Source organism: Tripterygium wilfordii, chromosome 21 (genome assembly GCF_013401445.1).
Source record: "Tripterygium wilfordii isolate XIE 37 chromosome 21, ASM1340144v1, whole genome shotgun sequence".
NCBI lineage: Eukaryota > Viridiplantae > Streptophyta > Magnoliopsida > Celastrales > Celastraceae > Tripterygium > Tripterygium wilfordii.
In genome coordinates, this window is record NC_052252.1 from 4,331,623 (window position 1) to 4,349,280 (window position 17,658).

At 36.6% G+C, this 17,658-nt stretch overlaps 3 protein-coding genes across 5 annotated transcripts; all 3 read right to left on the reverse strand.

Annotated features, from left to right (window-relative positions):
• Positions 1–217: 217 nt before the first annotated feature.
• On the reverse strand, positions 218–3,514 carry LOC119988144 (transcription factor ILR3-like). 2 transcript variants are annotated; one of them, XM_038833083.1, is made up of 6 exons: positions 3,193–3,514; positions 1,601–1,675; positions 1,411–1,473; positions 1,002–1,079; positions 765–927; positions 218–676 (listed from the first exon to the last, which is right to left on the reverse strand). In XM_038833083.1, the coding sequence occupies exons 1-6, from the start codon at positions 3,306–3,308 to the stop codon at positions 410–412; spliced, it is 762 nt and encodes a 253-aa protein (XP_038689011.1). In that variant the 5' UTR covers positions 3,309–3,514; the 3' UTR covers positions 218–409. The 2 variants fall into 2 exon arrangements, with proteins under 2 accessions (XP_038689011.1, XP_038689012.1); XM_038833084.1 differs by lacking the exon at positions 1,601–1,675.
• Positions 3,515–5,269: 1,755 nt separating this feature from the next.
• On the reverse strand, positions 5,270–9,024 carry LOC119988736 (probable galacturonosyltransferase 12). Of its 2 annotated transcripts, XM_038833892.1 has the most exons (7): positions 8,768–9,024; positions 7,677–7,838; positions 7,119–7,174; positions 6,872–7,027; positions 6,189–6,779; positions 5,792–6,094; positions 5,270–5,704 (listed from the first exon to the last, which is right to left on the reverse strand). In XM_038833892.1, exons 2-7 carry the CDS (start codon positions 7,777–7,779, stop codon positions 5,420–5,422), a joined length of 1,494 nt encoding a protein of 497 aa, XP_038689820.1. In that variant the 5' UTR covers positions 7,780–7,838; positions 8,768–9,024; the 3' UTR covers positions 5,270–5,419. The 2 variants fall into 2 exon arrangements, with proteins under 2 accessions (XP_038689820.1, XP_038689819.1); XM_038833891.1 differs by lacking the exon at positions 8,768–9,024 and having other exon boundaries at positions 7,677–8,714.
• A 178-nt stretch (positions 9,025–9,202) lies between these two features.
• Positions 9,203–16,186, reverse strand: LOC119988735 (autophagy-related protein 18f-like). Its single transcript, XM_038833890.1, has 8 exons — positions 15,329–16,186; positions 13,258–13,722; positions 12,744–13,175; positions 11,940–12,176; positions 11,010–11,837; positions 10,745–10,911; positions 10,214–10,572; positions 9,203–9,456 (listed from the first exon to the last, which is right to left on the reverse strand). Exons 1-7 carry the CDS (start codon positions 15,614–15,616, stop codon positions 10,215–10,217), a joined length of 2,775 nt encoding a protein of 924 aa, XP_038689818.1. The 5' UTR covers positions 15,617–16,186; the 3' UTR covers positions 9,203–9,456; position 10,214.
• Positions 16,187–17,658: the final 1,472 nt, after the last annotated feature.

A 17,658-nucleotide genomic window follows, 5' to 3' on the forward strand; every position in this document is an offset into this window, starting at 1 on the left:
AATTCCAATTTTTTAATATGAATTTAACCGATTATTTGATTTAATCAAAATTGATAATTTCAATTATGAAAAATCAGTTATATCGACAATTTTTGTACAACCCTAGGAGGCCCATTTTGATTTGCTCTCTCATTAACACTTCAACATACACATTTTCCACTTGACTTTAACAGCAACTTCATGAAGGCCTATCAAACGTTAAAGATCAAAGGCTTGGTTGCCAGATATGAACTCCTTATCACATACATCTTAAAACCAGCAACACTTTATCGAAGATCCAGAAACGCAACAGTCAGTCACCCACAGAATCCAATTACAAGACTTTAGAAGAAAAAAAGTTACTTCAGTTGAGAAACAAATACACTTGTTGGTGGCAAAATGCAAACTAAAACCAATGCAGGCTGCCAGCTTATGCGACTGGCGGGCGCAATACATGATCTTGCGAGGTATCCACAGCAGCAGGTGGCATGAATTGCCACATGGCAACTCCTGGATAGCCAATAAAAGGCACCAATTTGTTGCCAGGAGCTTGGCCTTGAGCAGCAAATGCAGCAGGGATTGCTGGAGGGGGTGGCATGAAACTAGGTTGTGTATTCATAGTCTTCAGCTGCTGCTCTAGCTTCTCTTTCTCTGCCTTTAGTCTCTGTTTCTCATCACGAAGCTCATTCTTCTCAGCCTACAAAAGAAAGATGTTTAGTGGAGCGGGCATAGTATTAATTTATAAAGCCAACCATTTCCCCGCAAATCCAGATACAGTGACTAACCTTCAATTCTTTAATCTTCTCCTGGAGATTCGAATTTGAGTCCTTCAACTTCTGGGCTTCACCCCGTAGTTGAGTTACCATTCGGACAGCATCAATCAAAACAGCAGCCTTGTCAGTTTTGGGAGGCCTTCCAGGCTCCAGAATAGAGCCCAATTCCATAAACCTATCAAGTACACAGAATATAAATATGCATGTCCTTATATGTGTGTGCATGAGTGAGAGATAGCGAGTAAGTACTTGTCATTTAGCCTATCCCTCCGAAGCTTCTCCCTACATGCTTTGGAGCTAGATGCACCACATGATTCAGATCTACCCCTGCATCAAGAAACATATGAGAGGAAGTAGCAGGACAACATTCAACATGAAATGCTTGATAAATTGAAGCCTGTGCATATGTAAATTAAAATCTAAACTAGCAGAAGCTCAATTATATGTTAATAGTCTCCCACCACCCAACATTATACCATCACAAGATAAAAAAGTACAGGAACAAAATTGCCGGAACTAAGTCAAGTCAACACAAAGACGACCAATATTATAAAATCTCACCAAGAACAGTGACAGTGGTTTGTTTAATGTGCATTTTTTGCTCTTCCTTTTTTCCTTAAAACTAAATAGAGAAAGTGGTATGATAGAAGTTGAGTACCTCTTCTTTGAGTTGGGTTCCTTATGTGCATCTACATCCCCAAAAGTGGCATCGATTTCCACGCTAAGAATCAATCACATTAGATGGATTAAAAGGAGAATATGAGAATACATCCCAGCACATAGAGAAAAAAAACCTTCCTTTTTCCTTAAAACTAAATACAGAAAATGGTATGACAGAAGTTGAGTACCTCTTCTTTGCGTTAGATTCCTTATGTGCATCCGCATCCACATCCACATCCCCAAAAGTGCCATCAATTTCCACGCTGAGAATCAATCACATTAGATGGATTAAAAAGAAAATATGAAAACACATAACAGAGAACATAGAGAAATAACAAGATATAACTATGGTAATCACAAAATACATCAGGGAAAGAGACTTTCAAGAAACTAGAACATTAGAACCCAAATCACAAGCATGGAAACACAGGAGGAAGAAGAATTTTTTTTTTTTTTAAAGATGGAATCAAATCATCAATTTTAAGGACAACAAATATTTCATACTCGAACATTAAATTTATATCTAAAATCCAACCACCAAATGAAGATCAAGATTACTTGCAAAATCTTCTTTCCAGCACTCAAGACTAACCCAATCAAATCTTATCTGACCAAACACACAAATACGGCCCTAGAGATGAAGTGTCTTTTCTCTATTTACCATGGAAAGAAAATTCACAACCATGTAAGTAATTGCAAAGGATCTTGACAGCACGTTTGGGCACCAACCTGACTCAAAATGTCAAGTCAATGGATCAGGGGGTCAATCTATGCAATGAACTCTTAACATCCTAAACTCTAAACTTCTAACATCCTTCATTTTTAACCAGTGTGGATTCTAGCTCACATATAACTCCAGAACTAATATCATGTGTTACCACCAAAGAATTCTCCTTTTCCCTAAACCTTTCTAAGAGTCTGCATTTTACTCCAGTACATTCAAAATTGAAATTCTTACTTTTTCTACATGGGAAGAAACTAATTCGTCGCTGAATATTGACATTACACCACCAAAAATCCTGGTCTTGATACCACCAGTCAGGGAGATGAGCATTGGGTAGTTTGCATTTGAAGTGGGGGTAATGGTCAAAAAAAATTTTTATACACTAGCTCCAATACAAACACAGACCTTCTGAGCCTTTGGTCATTTACATATATGAGCACTTGAGAACTTCCACTTTAACCAATTCAGGATTGCAACTCACAAGCGTGCACAACAACTTCCATAGTATGTATAAATACACTTTTTCATGTGCGTTCCTCATAAAACTTTCAGTTTAAACACCAACATACAGATGAAGCAAAAGAAACCATTTTCTATGTTTTTCAGCTCATCCATATTTTTCGCCAAGGATAATTACCATTTGCCCCAACACTAGTGCACATAAGTACATTTTTATTCTATAGACAACGTAAACTGAAACCCACCACGCAGAAAGAGTCTATCAAGCAGAGATTGTCCTCGAGCATGTAAGCACTAACTCCAAGTGTTGTCTATATCAGATCAATATAAAATTGAAATCTTTCACTAACCAAAAAAATGCTCATGCAGATACAAAATTACTACAACATGAAAACCCAACCATATGAAATTCATATGAACAACATGCACCAAAAAGATTCTATTTTGTTACATGACACGAACCCTTAGCCACAGAATCTAAGAAAGAACACCACAGATCAAATAATCAGGCAATTGAGAAACCCTAATGTAAATTACCAATACCATCAATAAACCTAAAGTCAGAAACCCTAATTGCAAAAGAGAGATCTTAGTTACCCGCCATTGTTAGAGGAACCATTGAGGGCCTGTACGGGCCAATTGAAGCCGGGGACAGGGATATCGTCGATAAATCCGAAATCCGATAGCCAATTGGTGTTCTCAGGTGAGACCATTTTTTCGATTGATAGGTGATTGAATAATTGCCGGAAAACAGAACGATTTTCCGGCAGTGGATTCTACCAGGAAAAAAACTGCGTGGCAGAATTCAGCGTCAATGGTGTTTGGGCACAAAGAAAATAAGATTTATTTTTCTCGGGAAAGAGAATCTGACTATTCCGAACGATATTTGGGGAACGCCTATGGAGGTTCGGTAATTCCACGAGGTGGTGTCCTCGAGCACTCAACGCCAGTCAACGGGTAAACAGTTTTCATGGGCCTGGGCTTTTTAGGCCCACCCATATTCGGTAAAGTTGGGTTTATCTTTAGAGCCTCTCTAAAGCCCATATCTCTCAAGATTAAAAAACAGACAAAATATTTTAAGTTTTTTTTTTCCCCTTTTTAATATATTAATTAAATTGAAATTGAAATTAGTGTGTAGCATATTAGCCTATTAGGGTCCATTTGGGGAAAGGATAATATTCCGTATAAATATAAAATTATCTTTGACTATGATATCATGTGTTTGGATAGTTTTTTAAAAAATAGTATAATATCTTTATGCAAAATAAAAAAATAGGGCTCTTGTACAATGTAGATCGTATAATATAAAAACATCTCCATTTTTTTTATTTATATGGGGTGTTTATGATAATAGATGACGTATAAAATGATAAAAAAAAAACCATCACCTTCACTTTATATATCCAGAGATAAAAGGTATTGTTTACTAGGTTATTTGCTCATTTTTATTTGGCTTTTCTTGGATAATTGGATATCTCGGAAAATATATATACACATATACATACACACACACACACATATATATATATATATTATTGCAAAAAATATGAATGGTTCCTAAGATTTTATAGTTGATAATATGTCGCATCTACATAGAGTGCATGGATAATGGCAAAGTACAACTTGGGCTGACATGTTGTGATGTAATTGGTGTGTAATGATTTTTGAGAATCTGAAAAAAATATGACGGTGATGATGATAGGATTCTTGTGGGACTTCGAGGACTACATTTGTTTTTATGGTCGATCTGTATTTCACGTGTCACATGGATTAAAGATTAAACGAGGGAGAATATTTGAGGGTTTTAGCATTACTCTATAAACTCTTCTATGATTATATTAGAGACTCCACCGAACAAGTCAGGGTGGGAAAATCGTCCACTTTTGACTCTTAATGAATCCGACTTTGCCCACGTACCATATGGATTGGGGGTCTTAAAATGGGAAACAGTATTTGAGGATTGTAGTATTAGTGTATAAACTCCCGAATGATTAGATTAGAGACTCCACTAAACAATATAACACAAGGAATTAAAATTATACCCAAAAAAAAGAGTAAAAAAACACGACACGCGAGCAATATTTTCTGAAATTGGGCTGGGCCTGGCCCATCTTCATGTCAAGATTTGAGTCTAAACTTGATCATACAAGGTTGGCCCAACAAAAAAAAGAAAGAAAAAACACCCAAAAAAAATCTCACTATTCATTTTGCTTTTATTGGAAGGCTTTTTTTTTTAAATATCATTGAGAAACTTGTTTCTTATTGGAATCGAACCTTGAGCATACATGTATGCCTAATCCAATCGATAGTACTAACTGTTTCTCATTGGAATCGAACTTTTGGACATAAATTTGTTTATCATTCATTTTGCTTTTATTGGAAGGCTTTGATAGTACCAACTGCTAGCATATTTTGAATATGCATAAATAAATAATTATAAAATCAAAATTTCATGTTGGGTTGGACAAATCAAGTGGTTGAACACATATTGTTATTTTATTCAAGACTATTGGAAGAAAATGACATTCCACCTCTTTATTAATTCACAATATTTCTTCTTATTCTTTTCCTTTTTGGGTTGGTCTTGAATCTTTTATTCTCTTGGATACAAAAATGGTTTGAAAATATAAAAAAAAAAAATATTTATTTCTCAATATAAAAAACAATGAAGAAATAACAAAACCCTTTTAGGCTTTATGATCTTTTACATTCTGTATTGAGGGGCCTCATCTTTGTTTTGGTAACGGGAAATTCAACCGGTTGCTCACCAGACAACTTCACTTCTCTCATTTACAAACATTGTACATCTCTTCTTTCAAGTTAATTAAGATGCCCTTATATGACAACCTTTGATGAACTTATCTGAAAAATCTACATATTTAGCCCACAAAGGCCTTAGTTTTGGGAATGCAATATCAAGCCAAGGCTTTGCTCTTCCATTGAAATGAACAACACCAGCATTTTGAGCATCTTCATAACTTGTATTGTCCTGGTATCCTAGCCCCAACATGTGCCAGAACGGATCGATAACGCGGACATGTCCATGGAATGCTATTAGACCTGGTGGTAATGTCCCCAGTTGCCACAAACTCAGGTCTGATTTTAAGTTCTGCAACGTTAACAACGCGACGATTATCAGAAATTTTTATGCAGTAATATTGTTGAAATTTGGATTGATTCAAGGTAGTGCCTTTACCTGTTCTAGCCAGTAATGGTATGTGAGGCTAATGTTGGTCTTCCTCCAAGCGTCCAAGTCGAAAATGTTCATGCCATAAGCCCAAGCACAAACACTTGGATCAAAATTCTGTGCTATCAGAGGATGTGAGAAGTTCAAGTAGCTCTTGAATCGTTTCGACATTACAAACTTGTCATCTCCTCTACATGTCTCCACTGCCCCGTTAACTTTCCCGTCCATATCGATGTCCCAAAGTGGCGATAAATCAGTCTGAACCACAATGTCATCATCCAGGAATACTACCTTGTCAAGACTTGGGAACAACTGCAAAACAAAAGTACATTGTGACTTACTTAGATCATTACATAATTAATGTAAGATGTGAGTGAATAAGAAATGGAATGATGTTGTTTTTAACCTCCGGTAGATATATCCGGATATGATTCATCACAGAATTATACTTGGGGCTTAATGCTTGAAGCTTTGCTGCAATAACATAAGGTTTCTCACTATTATTTGCCACAATTGCAGATGATCCCCCTCTAAACTGTGACCGAACCTGTTGATCTTTCTCCATTACTTCCAGAACCGGCACTTTCCCCTTCGAAAACCAATCGAAATGTTGCAATGCCTTGACCTCAATTATTGCAGGTGATAAAGTGTGCAATGAGAACCATGCCTGCATAGGGTAGTAAGTCTTCCTATCTGTTATTATGTGTAGTACAAATCTGTTGGGGCGCAACGCGTTTTTAACGACTGATTTGGCAACAACAGATGCTGCAAGCACATTGTCTGAGGCCAGAACAAAGTGGAAGTAGGAGTTGTCTACGAGTGCAGGAACTAGTTCTGCTGACGGGAGCTGGAGGCGAGCGGATGCATTGGTGGAGTGCTCATTTGCTAGCCTTAGGGCTAGGCAGTGAAGCTGTTTTGGTATACTGCTTGACGCGACGTGACGATACAGATATTCTTGTATTTTGGCTGTTCTAGTCCTTTGTTCCATTAGACTCACCTGAAAAAATACCATAAAATCATTCACATTCTGAGTAGGTTGGATAGAAATGTATTGGAAGTCAGAATTCACTGTGAAGAGGGGTGAAGTACCATTTCTCTAAGCTTCAGTGCAAAGGTTCTTGCATCTAATCTGCTCTTCTTGACTTCAATCAAAAACTCTTCCAATGACTGAGGAATGTCAGATCTTCCTTTTAATTCATCTTTGTTAATGGGTTTTTCCAATACTTGGTACATCACTTCAGGGATCTTCCACAAGAATAATTACAATCAGTAAACAAGATCATTGGTACCAGTACAAAAAATCCTTAAAACCATTTAGGGTTAGGAAATTAATTACAGCTGAGTCAAGCCTTCTTCCGAAAATCCCCGGTCCGAGCCTCTTCCCCAAGCAACCTACCATTATAAATTTATAATCAAAATATAAGATTAGTTTAGCGACTCTAACGTACTAACAACCACTCTTTGTTACAGTTATAATCAAGATTTTCTGTCATTTTCATCTGCTAACAGTAGGGTTGATTACCAATTAAGTATTGGATTAGGTGCAGATGTGTCTGTCAGACTTGTAAGATTGTCAAATATACATTCAAAATTTCAAATGCCATTAGTCCACATAAAGGATATGACATGAACAGGATTTACCTTCAGAATACACAAAAATGAGGTCTGTCTTTATTGACATAAAACAAGAAAGGATTACATTATTCAAATTTCTTTCTTAGGAATCTCAGTTAAATTTTAAGTACTTGGTCTATGATTAGATAATGCATAGTCTGCAACGAATTTTCCTAGGCAGGAAAGGCGTGTAAAACTAAGATAAGAGATTGATTGATTGATAAAAAAAATTGAATTCTGTTTTTCATGAATGTAAAAGTCAAGGATTAAGGAAATGTACCTATTGTAGAACACTTGGTTCCTCCATCAATGCTATCGACTGTAGACAGAACGAACACGAATCGAACAAGAAATGTGAAGAACAGAAGGGAGTAGAAGAGCATTCGATACGAAAGCCGTCTACCTCCAACCTTCACTTTGATGAACTCTCTAACACCTTTTCCTGGAAGCACTGTCACATGCCTCAAACTTGGTGATATATGAAGCTGCATTTTTTTCTTTTTGTGCTTTGTGTGTGAAAATTTATACAACCCAACAAGAATTATAGAAATGGAAGTTGTTCTTCTTCTGGGTTATTTCACCTGGCAATCAACCAAGAATTGCAAGAACCCATGTTGGGGAATTTCTGTAAAAAGGAGGGACTTTTGATGTGAGTTCAAGGTTGCTATCAGTTACCTAAACTTGCTTAACATGTGTGCTACACCCCTATATCTATCTGTGTTTATATATACACACACACACACACACAGATATATATATATATATATATATATTGTTGAATATAAGGCAGAAGAGGGGGGTTGTTAGGAAGAAAGAGACATGGGACTTACAAGAGAGCTTGTGCTTGTCTTCTGAGTCTGGTATTCTGGCTTGGTATTGAAGGTGGGAAGTTGTATATATTATATATATATGTATATATGTATGTATATATGTATTTGAATATGTGTAAGAAAATGAGAGGGGGGAATTGGTTGGTGTTACTTAGCTTTGCATCAAGATGAAGCCTTTTTGTGTTTCTTTCAAAGAACATGGAAGGGGGTTTTGACAGTACAGGGCTTCTAAATGGGAAAATGACCCTTCCTCCTCTTCGGACTTTGTTGGGTATTTGGAGTGAAATTACAGGAACTATTTTGCACTTAATTCTATCTTCTCTAACAAAAACAAATCAAGCTTTGAACTAATCTTGCAATTCTACTTGCTTTTATTAGATGTAATCTATACCCATTATTATATTTTAGGACTTAAATTGTAATCTTTATCTGTATGTTTAAGAGATGAAATTAGTATCTCAAAAATAAGATAAATAAGGGAGTTGTTTTATTTCAGATAAAGGACTTATCTCAATATTTCAATTTTGGGTTGTAACTTCACCTGAGTTGGGCCAACGTCAGAGTTTTTGTAATTCATAGTGGAGAGCTTTGACGTTTCCATTGAACTTTACACAGGTTGTGATCTTTGAAGTGAAGAAGATGAAGAAGAAGATTGTAGATCTACAGACTTCAACCATAATCGATGCTGCGGTTTCCATGGCAGAGAAAGTGGAAGAAATATGGAAAACTTCCACTGCTAATACTCGTTGTCTCCTTTACCATGTCTCAGCTTAGTTGTTCATGTCTACTTAGTTTCTGTCATCAACGACATGCATATGTTTCTACCGGGTACTTCAAAGAAAACAAGGATCATAGCATCCATATAGTTGGTGAATCTCTTTAGAGTCGAATCTTATAATCAATCATGAGTTCCATTCCTACAAGGAGCAATATCCCGAGTTTAAGCATAGTATAGTGACGGATAAAATAACAAGACTTAGTAGAATAAGAACAGTAGTTAAGTTATAAGGGGTAATGCTAATATTTACATATTACAAATGATTATCTGTTATTTACAATGTTCATATGACTGAAGATAGAAACCCCAAGCACCATGATATCAACAATTTCCACTTCACACAGTCGAGCCGAAAGAGCGAAACCCCTAAACCTCACTCGTCTACATTTCACCCATCATAGCATTAACACTGTTAATCAAGTCTTCTGGAGAATAAAAGAATAACTGCACACCTGAACATGAGCAAGAAGAAGGAAAGAGTTCAGTCTAACTCGAAAACTACAGTCCGGGCCATGGCACACATAATATTTGGGAAAAAAATGACATGGAACATCAATGAACAAATCAAAGCGACGAGGAGCCTCAAGATCGCAAGGAGAGTCATCGATAACTTGAGACATTTCAGACTAAAAAAGTATCACGTCAATCAGCCGCATAATACAAGAAGCATACACAAATTATGGCAGGTCTCTCTAGAAGTTAAGAGGCAGTGCACAGTATAAGTAATCTTTACTTTCAACCTTTTACCTCAGCCAAACGCACAAGGGTCTCTTCAGTCTTCTCTCCTTCCTACCCTTGTTATTATCAATTCTCTACCCTTACTCCTCAAATGTGGCATAGATAATTGATTATAAATAAGTAATCAACAAAAAGCTAGACTTTAGGCTTTTGGGAGCGCAGCGGAGGGAGGGGATACTTCCAATAGAACAGAAAAATATAGCAAGTATTAATATATTTACAAAACATCTCATATATCAGGCTATGGTACGACTACCAAGTTATAATGGAATGTCAACATTAATAAAAGCAGTCATTTGGAAAAAAATTGTACCCTCGTGAATGTCCATGTTTTGCAGTTATACTACGGTGTATTAAAATAATACCATTACTCAGCCAAAAAATTTACCCGCTTTCCACAAAATATTGAAAGGGCACTCCTCAAAATAATCCAGCTAAACATTTAAATCAGTAGAAGATCAAAGAAATTACCTTAATCAAGCTCATCGCCATCTTCAAAACGATTCTCCGTTAGGCCATTGATGTCATTATTTACAAACTTGAGTTGAGACTCCATCTTCAAGCTCTCTCTATTATTTACAATCTCGAGCTGAGTATTTGTTTTTAGGCTATCATTGTTATTTACAAAGTCCTTAGTTTCTGTAGGTATCCCAGGACCATCCCACCCAGTCTCTTCAACACCACACTGGAGTTCACTAACCGCAGCACCAATCTCAGTCATGGATTCAAGAGAACCAGAACTGTTTTGATGTGAAATCCTGCTACTTTCGGATGGCCCAGACTTTGGCTGCATCAGGTTCCCATTGATATCACTATCTACAGCAGGAACCCTATAAGAATGCAACATCAATACTAAGCGCAATATAAATGGATAAAAAACAAGGAAACGGTACAAAGTAAACCCTAGTCAAGATAGACATGGAATCTATAAAAAAGATCCCAATCTTATAACCTTGAAACTGAAACTTTCTTTATCTAAATAATACAACAACATCATCATACCTCATTTGATAATATTTGGGAGTTTGGAGATAGTCCAATACAGGAATTAATTCTTTTGACCTTGCTTCAATCACACAAGTTGGAATTCGTTCAATCTCTATTTCCCCTACCAAAGCTTTTCCTTCATCCACTTTCATGCCATCCATCATCATGGACTGAAAGTATATCTGGTAAACAATCATAATGCATCATGCATGTCAAATCAAAGAACATTAATAACCAAAAGGATGGCACACAATTTATTCCAGCAGACTGCATGATATACCTCAGGTTTTGCCCACAAAGGGACCCGAGCTTGATGCATTTGCAATTCAGCTTCAGAAATATACAGCTGATGCTTTTCCTCAGGGTTGATCTTCGCTGTTGCTATTGATGCTTCAGGGTAAATGCTATTCCCCTTCTTCATGCCCTCTGGATATATCTTGTGATTGTCTGAATTTCCATTCTCACCATAGATATCGATATTATCTTCACGCTCACGTCGACTTTGTTTCTGGCATATATTCCACTTCTGGATTGCCTCAACTACTAATCTTCCATCAGATTCTGCAGCTGGCTCGTATGGATTGTTTGATACAGAGGCAAGGGTTCCAGAATCTAAACCAGCTGGAGTCCGCAATCTATATTGAATCATAAGACCAGAAGGAGAAAAAACTAGAAGAAGGTACTTGGTCTTCGAAGAGCTGTTATCAACATTTAAACCAATGTTCCCTTTGCAATTACGAAAAGACGAAGCAATAGCCCCCGAAAGGGAACCCTGCCTGCCTGCTGCAGCAGCTGCAGCACCACTTACGGTGCCTCTCCAACCGCTATTGCCATTTCTTATTCTGCTAACAACAGAAAGTGTAACTGGGGGACCAGATGCACAAAGCTTTTGTTGATGAGACATCTGTACACCCGAATTTGGAGGCCAACGAACTGCCGATTTAGTCATGACACCCGATTCACTATTTTTAATGGTGATACCAGCATCAGCAGACAAAAAACTTACTGCGCCACCAAATGGATTGATGGCAAATAGATGGCTTGTACCTCTTGAGGAACTTATCATGATCCAGCTGCTGTCATCACTGAAACTTATGTCCGGTATAACCTGAAAAATCATCCTCAAGGAATTAAAATAAAGGATCAGAAAGTTTGTCGCTACCAATGACAAATTCAAGAAAAAATACCAAAACAACTATACTGCTCTTACAGCATTCGTCAAACCACGTTGCAGCCTGTAAAGATGTACATAAGAAGTGTCAACGTCACCGCCAGATGAGATTCCTGGAAGTCCTTGCATTATTCTGAATACATTTATGTTATGACCCTGAACTGAGGCTGTGACTAAAAGAGTCCCACTAGGGTCAAAACATAATGCTGAAATAGGACTCTTATGCGCCCTAAACTGCGCAATAACCTGTTTACTGACAATGTCCCTAACAATTACCTGAGGAACCAAAATAAAGATCGGAGAATCAAGAATGAGAAATAAGGATCAACATGCAACAGATCAACAAACAGAACAAGAAAACAAAAGTGAAAGTGTGACCTTGTGAAAACACCTCAATCAAAACAATTGAGGAAGAAGAAAATTATAGCGACAGAGTAGGTCAACTGATTAATATAATGCGCTACGGCCTACGGACAATATATATATCTATATATTTCCACTCTATTTCGTCAGACAAAGCATGCTCAAGCCAAGTAAAAGACTATATACCACATTTTAATTAAACTTCCAAGTAAAGGAAAAACAGCTGTTACGAACGAAAACAGAGAACAAACCAATCTTTACTGATTAGTAATTTAATCCATCAATATTTCGAATAGAATATATAAATATGATTATATTTTTTCCATCAGAAAGTTCAGATTAAGTATAACTTATATTCAGCGAGCTAAAACCAAGTCAAGACTACATATGTCACTTTAATCAAACTTACAGCAGGGAAAGTGATGTAAAAAAGTATGAAGATGAAAACTGGTAAACAAACAAAATAATATGAGCATGTACCATGCCAACACTATCTGAATCCGGATAATGACCATTAACAGTTCCACTGCCCTTCAAGCCAGGACCTCCAGATTGCAGAGAACTACGTGAATCTGGCAGAAGCTCGGAGCAATACCTCGACAGTTTTTTATATCCAATGTCTCCTAGAGTCACAATCCCGGTAGCAAGTTGCTTGCTAGACTCTTTTGCATAGTGCGCAACCAGACTCCCATTTGAACCATAACCAGAAAAGCTAGCAGAAGGCCCCAGATGCTGTGGACTAACACGGCCAGAATTGGATACTACAACTGGACTACCACTGTATGCTAGCCACCTGGGACCAACTGCAAGAGGTCCATAGCCTATACCGCCAGGACCAGGACAACTGGTAATGATAGGATTTGTAAGAATGGTATATGCCCTTTCTAATGTCGAGGAATCAAAACAGTGTATCTGCAGCACAAAATTTTACTTCTTACATTCTGATTAGGAAGTAACAAGGGTGCAAAGAAACACAACTTAAAAATTAAAATACCTGAGCTGCTTGAGAAATAGCAACAACTCGGGAACTGCATCTTACACAATAGACAATAGATCGGAACTTCAGAACATGTACATAAGAGTGAGAACTCAATGAATAAAACCGAATCATAGTAGGCATGGAACTGCCATTTCCCAAGGCATGGTAGTTTGGGATGCTCCCATTGCAAAGATCGGCTAACCCATCCTGAACGTTACAACCTCCAGAATGGGGGCCATCTGCACAAACTGCCAGAAGTGGTCGGCTATCTGCAAACTTGTCAACTGAAGTTCTTGATACTATTGGTTTTGGTAGCATTTGCATAAAAGAAACAGGACTATCATGTTTTGAAACCAAGTCACGAACATTGTTTGCCTCTTCAACATCCCAGACCTGGAAACCAGAGCGATATCCCAGCAAGAGAACTTGCCGGGTTACATCCCCCTCATTCTCTAACTTGTCGAACCCAGCCCATAGCACCTTCAAATTGCAACAAAAAATTAAAATAAGAGAAGCCCAGCATCACCTCTTTATTAGAAGAAATCCCAAAAAAAATTAAATAAAATCAACACCTAAACCGAGCATAACTTTCAACAGTGCAAGGGAACGAGCAGAAGTACCTGATCTAGTGAACAAGTACACATCATAACTATTAAAAATTCCCAATCACATACCAAAATTCTAGATACCATGGGCCTACTAAATTTCTCACCTATTATAACTATTTTATAATATGCCAAATACCGGTTTGTGAACAATCTTGAAATATAATGCTTTGGAAGTCAGATACATACTCAGATAAAGATAATAATAATAATATAAAAAAGATACATACTCAGATTAACATAATCAAAGTCTCGTGCGCTGAACACAATCGGTAGAGAGAAAGGCTAGACGAATCAAATTGGAGAAAAGGATAACTGGATTACCCTGTCTAAGGAGTATGATTCAAGACAATAGTCAAGAGAATAAAAGAGAAAAACTAAGAATCTCGACCAAATAACAAACTCACAACCTCTCACTTGATTAATCTATCTTACAAGAGAACTCATTCATAACAAGAAAGGATTTCAGTAAAAAAAATGCACAAGATAAAAAAAGATGCTAATAATAAGAAAGGGTATTTCAATATATATAACTTAATATCCCAAGCAATCGCTCCAAGGCAACCATTGAAAAATCAGGGGACAGAAAAAATAATTCTACCATTGGCTTCAGGCAAAAAGAAAGTGTATTCCTATCCACTGACACGCAAAAAAAGAAAAGACGTTGATCACTTTTTCTCCTCCATTGCACCGTAGCCAAGTTACTGAGCATTGTTTCTCTCTCTTTAGGATAACATTGATTCCTTAATGTTCAAAATGGCAAGCTCAGAATAAAAATTTTCATTACTACCAAGGCTCAAGCACCACCAAATACCACATTTTGTAAGATCAAGTTAATACCAAAGCAGAATTACATAGTCCCACCATAAGGTTTGACCTGCTTAAACAAAATAAGATGGACATACCAAAGTTCTATCAAAAGATCCCATCTGAACTCTATGCTAAAAAGCTGAAACGTGTCATATGTCCAAGCCATTCGACATGAATTACACATTTAAAATAATTTGAAATATCACTAATTAACTGCACTACAATCAACATTAAATTAATCGCATGCAAGAATGAATGCATCATTCTAAATTGCAACCAAAAATCATTCAAAATTAAGTTAATGGAACACAAAAATTATACATTATTCCTGAATTGCATTCACAAATCAAACACCTGGACAGATCGCACGTCGAAATAAATTAACCTTGGATTCTGTAGTTACACACGCAAGTGAAATGAGCCATTTGAATTCATCTACTATTTTTTGTAATAAAAGAAAGCAATTGGCATGGTTCTGTCGTTACACATTATGAGCACCCAAAATACTTAATAACACATTTTAGGCCATAATTTTAACATGGTTATTGGTGAAATTGTAGTCCCCCAACCCCAACACCAACAAATTGTGCTAGGATACATATTCACTCTTTTCAAATCTAACCAGCTTAACTTGCAGAAAAGCTACTTGATAAAAATTTCCATTAGTTTACCTGGTCATGGTTGGCATCATCTATCTTATCGACAATCGAAGCCGCAGCTGATGCCGCAGACTTTGCAACGGTAGACGCCCCAGACGAGACGATCCTTAAGTAGCTTGAAATAGCTCGAAATTTCGGTATGATCCCATTACCTGCTCTCCCCGGCCTTGGAACTACAGCTCCACCCAACTGTTTCTGGGCATCACTGCTATTCCTCATAACCCCAAGTGCCCAAGCAATCAAAGTACACAATACCCAAACGAAAATAATCGCCGATTCTCCAATTTCTCTTCTAAGCATAACACCAAGCTGAATCTTCTGAAACAAACCCAATTCTTTTGCAGCTAAACAAACACCAATTTTGGCAATTCTAGGTCACAAGTGTCACCATCTCCATCTCGGTTACTTCAAAGGCAACAACAAACACCGCTTAGACTATGATCCGCGTCGTGTTGCGGATTTTGGCTCCCCAAAAAACTAAAAAACAGCTTCCCAGGAAAAAAAAAAAAACAGAACAACAAAGATTTGTCTCTGCTTAATCCTTGCAGAGAAAAGACTGGAGCTTTGTGTTAAAAAATTTATAAATTACAGTAAACAAAAATAAATAATCAAACCAAATTTGTACAAAAAAAAATGGATTTTGGGTTTTCGAATTTAACCAAAAAAATCGAAGACACGGATAGAATTAGAATCGAATTAAACGTTAAAAGGATGTTGGGAGAAGAATTAGAAAGGTTTAAGCTTTTTAGGGTCTTGAAGGGAAAATCGCCGAAAATTTTGGATGAATCATAGTAGAGAGAGAAAGGGTATTCAGAGATGTATTCGGATAATGAAGAGGAGGAAATGTTTTTGGGCAAAGGAAAAGTGTGTACGTCTCTTCGGATTCATTGATCTGGCTTCGGTCTTCAAGCTATTTGGTTTGGACCCAAAAACGGGTCAAACCAATTTCACCTATTTTTGCTTTTATATTTATTTTCACTTCTTTTTTTTTTCCCTACAATTGAGGAAATACACTATTTCTTTTTTTATTTCTATGACAATTTAAAATAGTCGAATATGTAAAATGGTTTTTTTAATACTAAGGTAAGGCTTGAATATCACAATATTTTCAGTAATTCCTTATTCAAATTTATTTAAAGCATAAATATTTGGTAATTTGAATTGAGTTTTTTTTTTAAAATTATTATGACCATGTAATAAATGTTACTTATTGCCCTATTAACGTTAAGATTTAAGGCTAAAGTGAATGAACAAACTAGATTCATGCAATTATGGTAATTAATACACTTAAATTCCTTGTGAAGAAAGTGATGTCTAATCCATGAATTTGGGTACTTATTTTTAATGATCTACTTCATAACTTGTGTTCATCGTTTAATTTTGTTATTTTCAAAAAAGTTACATTTTTTCATTAAAGCCCTCAAACAAGTGTAAAAAAAATAAAGGACAAAGCTTCTTTTGGAATTAAAAACACCTGTTTTATAGTGGACAACTTCAAATTATACAAATTTGTCATTTAAACAATTGATATGTGATTAAACTCAGACAATAAAACTCGCGTACACAAAAATTTTTCACCTAATGACAAAGTAAATTAGACTAAAGTCCAATACGTGGTTACAGATATTATTTCAATAGAAATCAAATTCATGGACCTCCCATGTTAAAAACATGATAAATCATCAAAAGAAAATAAAAACAACACGTGAAACGCACGTGATAACAAACCTTCAAACTTTATCCAGCCTGCCTTGTTTTGATAACAATCTCACTTTATCCACATTGTGCGTGAATCTCACTCGCAGTCCCTCTGGCTACAAATTTTTCATCTATTGGCAATCAAGCGAGTATGTGTTAGTCGCGGCAAGCGAGTGTCTGAGCTTCATACGTGACTGAGAGTACAAGCTTGCGCGTTGAATCAGCTGATGTGGTTACCTTTGTATGATATGATCAAACGGCGGGGAGTAAGGGAGTACTGAACCTCCGATGTTGCGGGAACATGTGATAGTAGGTAAGGGACGACCATAGATTTTGAAACGGAACAAGGGGCTTTTCTTTTATGGCAAGTATTCTTGGTTGTCAAGTTAAGTATTATTCAAACAATTATATTTATCATTAATAGCGTCACATGAGGGTAGACGTTTAGGCTAATTCATGATTTTAGGTAATAATTACAATTACATGTAGATCAAAGCACGGGCATGCCTGCAACTAATTAGTGATAAAAATAAAAATTAAGCTTTGCTTAAGAGGAAAACTATAACCATTTTGTCATTCTTTTTCATTCAAATATGAAAGGGTTTCTTGTGTATGTTCAACGTGTAACAAATAACAAAAATAAA

What these genes read in the sequence shown, in the direction of transcription:
- LOC119988735 (XM_038833890.1), bottom strand. Translation starts at nt 15,616, where the DNA reads ATGCTTAGAAGAGAAATTGGAGAATCGGCGATTATTTTCGTTTGGGTA. An exon ending in CTTTGTGGGCAAAACCTGAG is followed by an intron (nt 10,912 to 11,009) that starts GTATATCATGCA and finishes ATTGTTTACCAG; the next exon opens with ATATACTTTCAGTCCATGAT. An exon ending in CCCAAATATTATCAAATGAG is followed by an intron (nt 10,573 to 10,744) that starts GTATGATGATGT and finishes GCATTCTTATAG; the next exon opens with GGTTCCTGCTGTAGATAGTG.
- LOC119988736 (XM_038833891.1), bottom strand. Translation starts at nt 7,887, where the DNA reads ATGCAGCTTCATATATCACCAAGTTTGAGGCATGTGACAGTGCTTCCA. An exon ending in AACCAAGTGTTCTACAATAG is followed by an intron (nt 7,175 to 7,676) that starts GTACATTTCCTT and finishes TTATAATGGTAG; the next exon opens with GTTGCTTGGGGAAGAGGCTC. An exon ending in TCCGGATATATCTACCGGAG is followed by an intron (nt 6,095 to 6,188) that starts GTTAAAAACAAC and finishes TTTGTTTTGCAG; the next exon opens with TTGTTCCCAAGTCTTGACAA.
- LOC119988144 (XM_038833083.1), bottom strand. Translation starts at nt 3,308, where the DNA reads ATGGTCTCACCTGAGAACACCAATTGGCTATCGGATTTCGGATTTATC. An exon ending in GAATCTAACGCAAAGAAGAG is followed by an intron (nt 1,474 to 1,600) that starts GTACTCAACTTC and finishes ATTGATTCTTAG; the next exon opens with CGTGGAAATCGATGCCACTT. An exon ending in GAACCCAACTCAAAGAAGAG is followed by an intron (nt 1,080 to 1,410) that starts GTACTCAACTTC and finishes TTCTTGATGCAG; the next exon opens with GGGTAGATCTGAATCATGTG.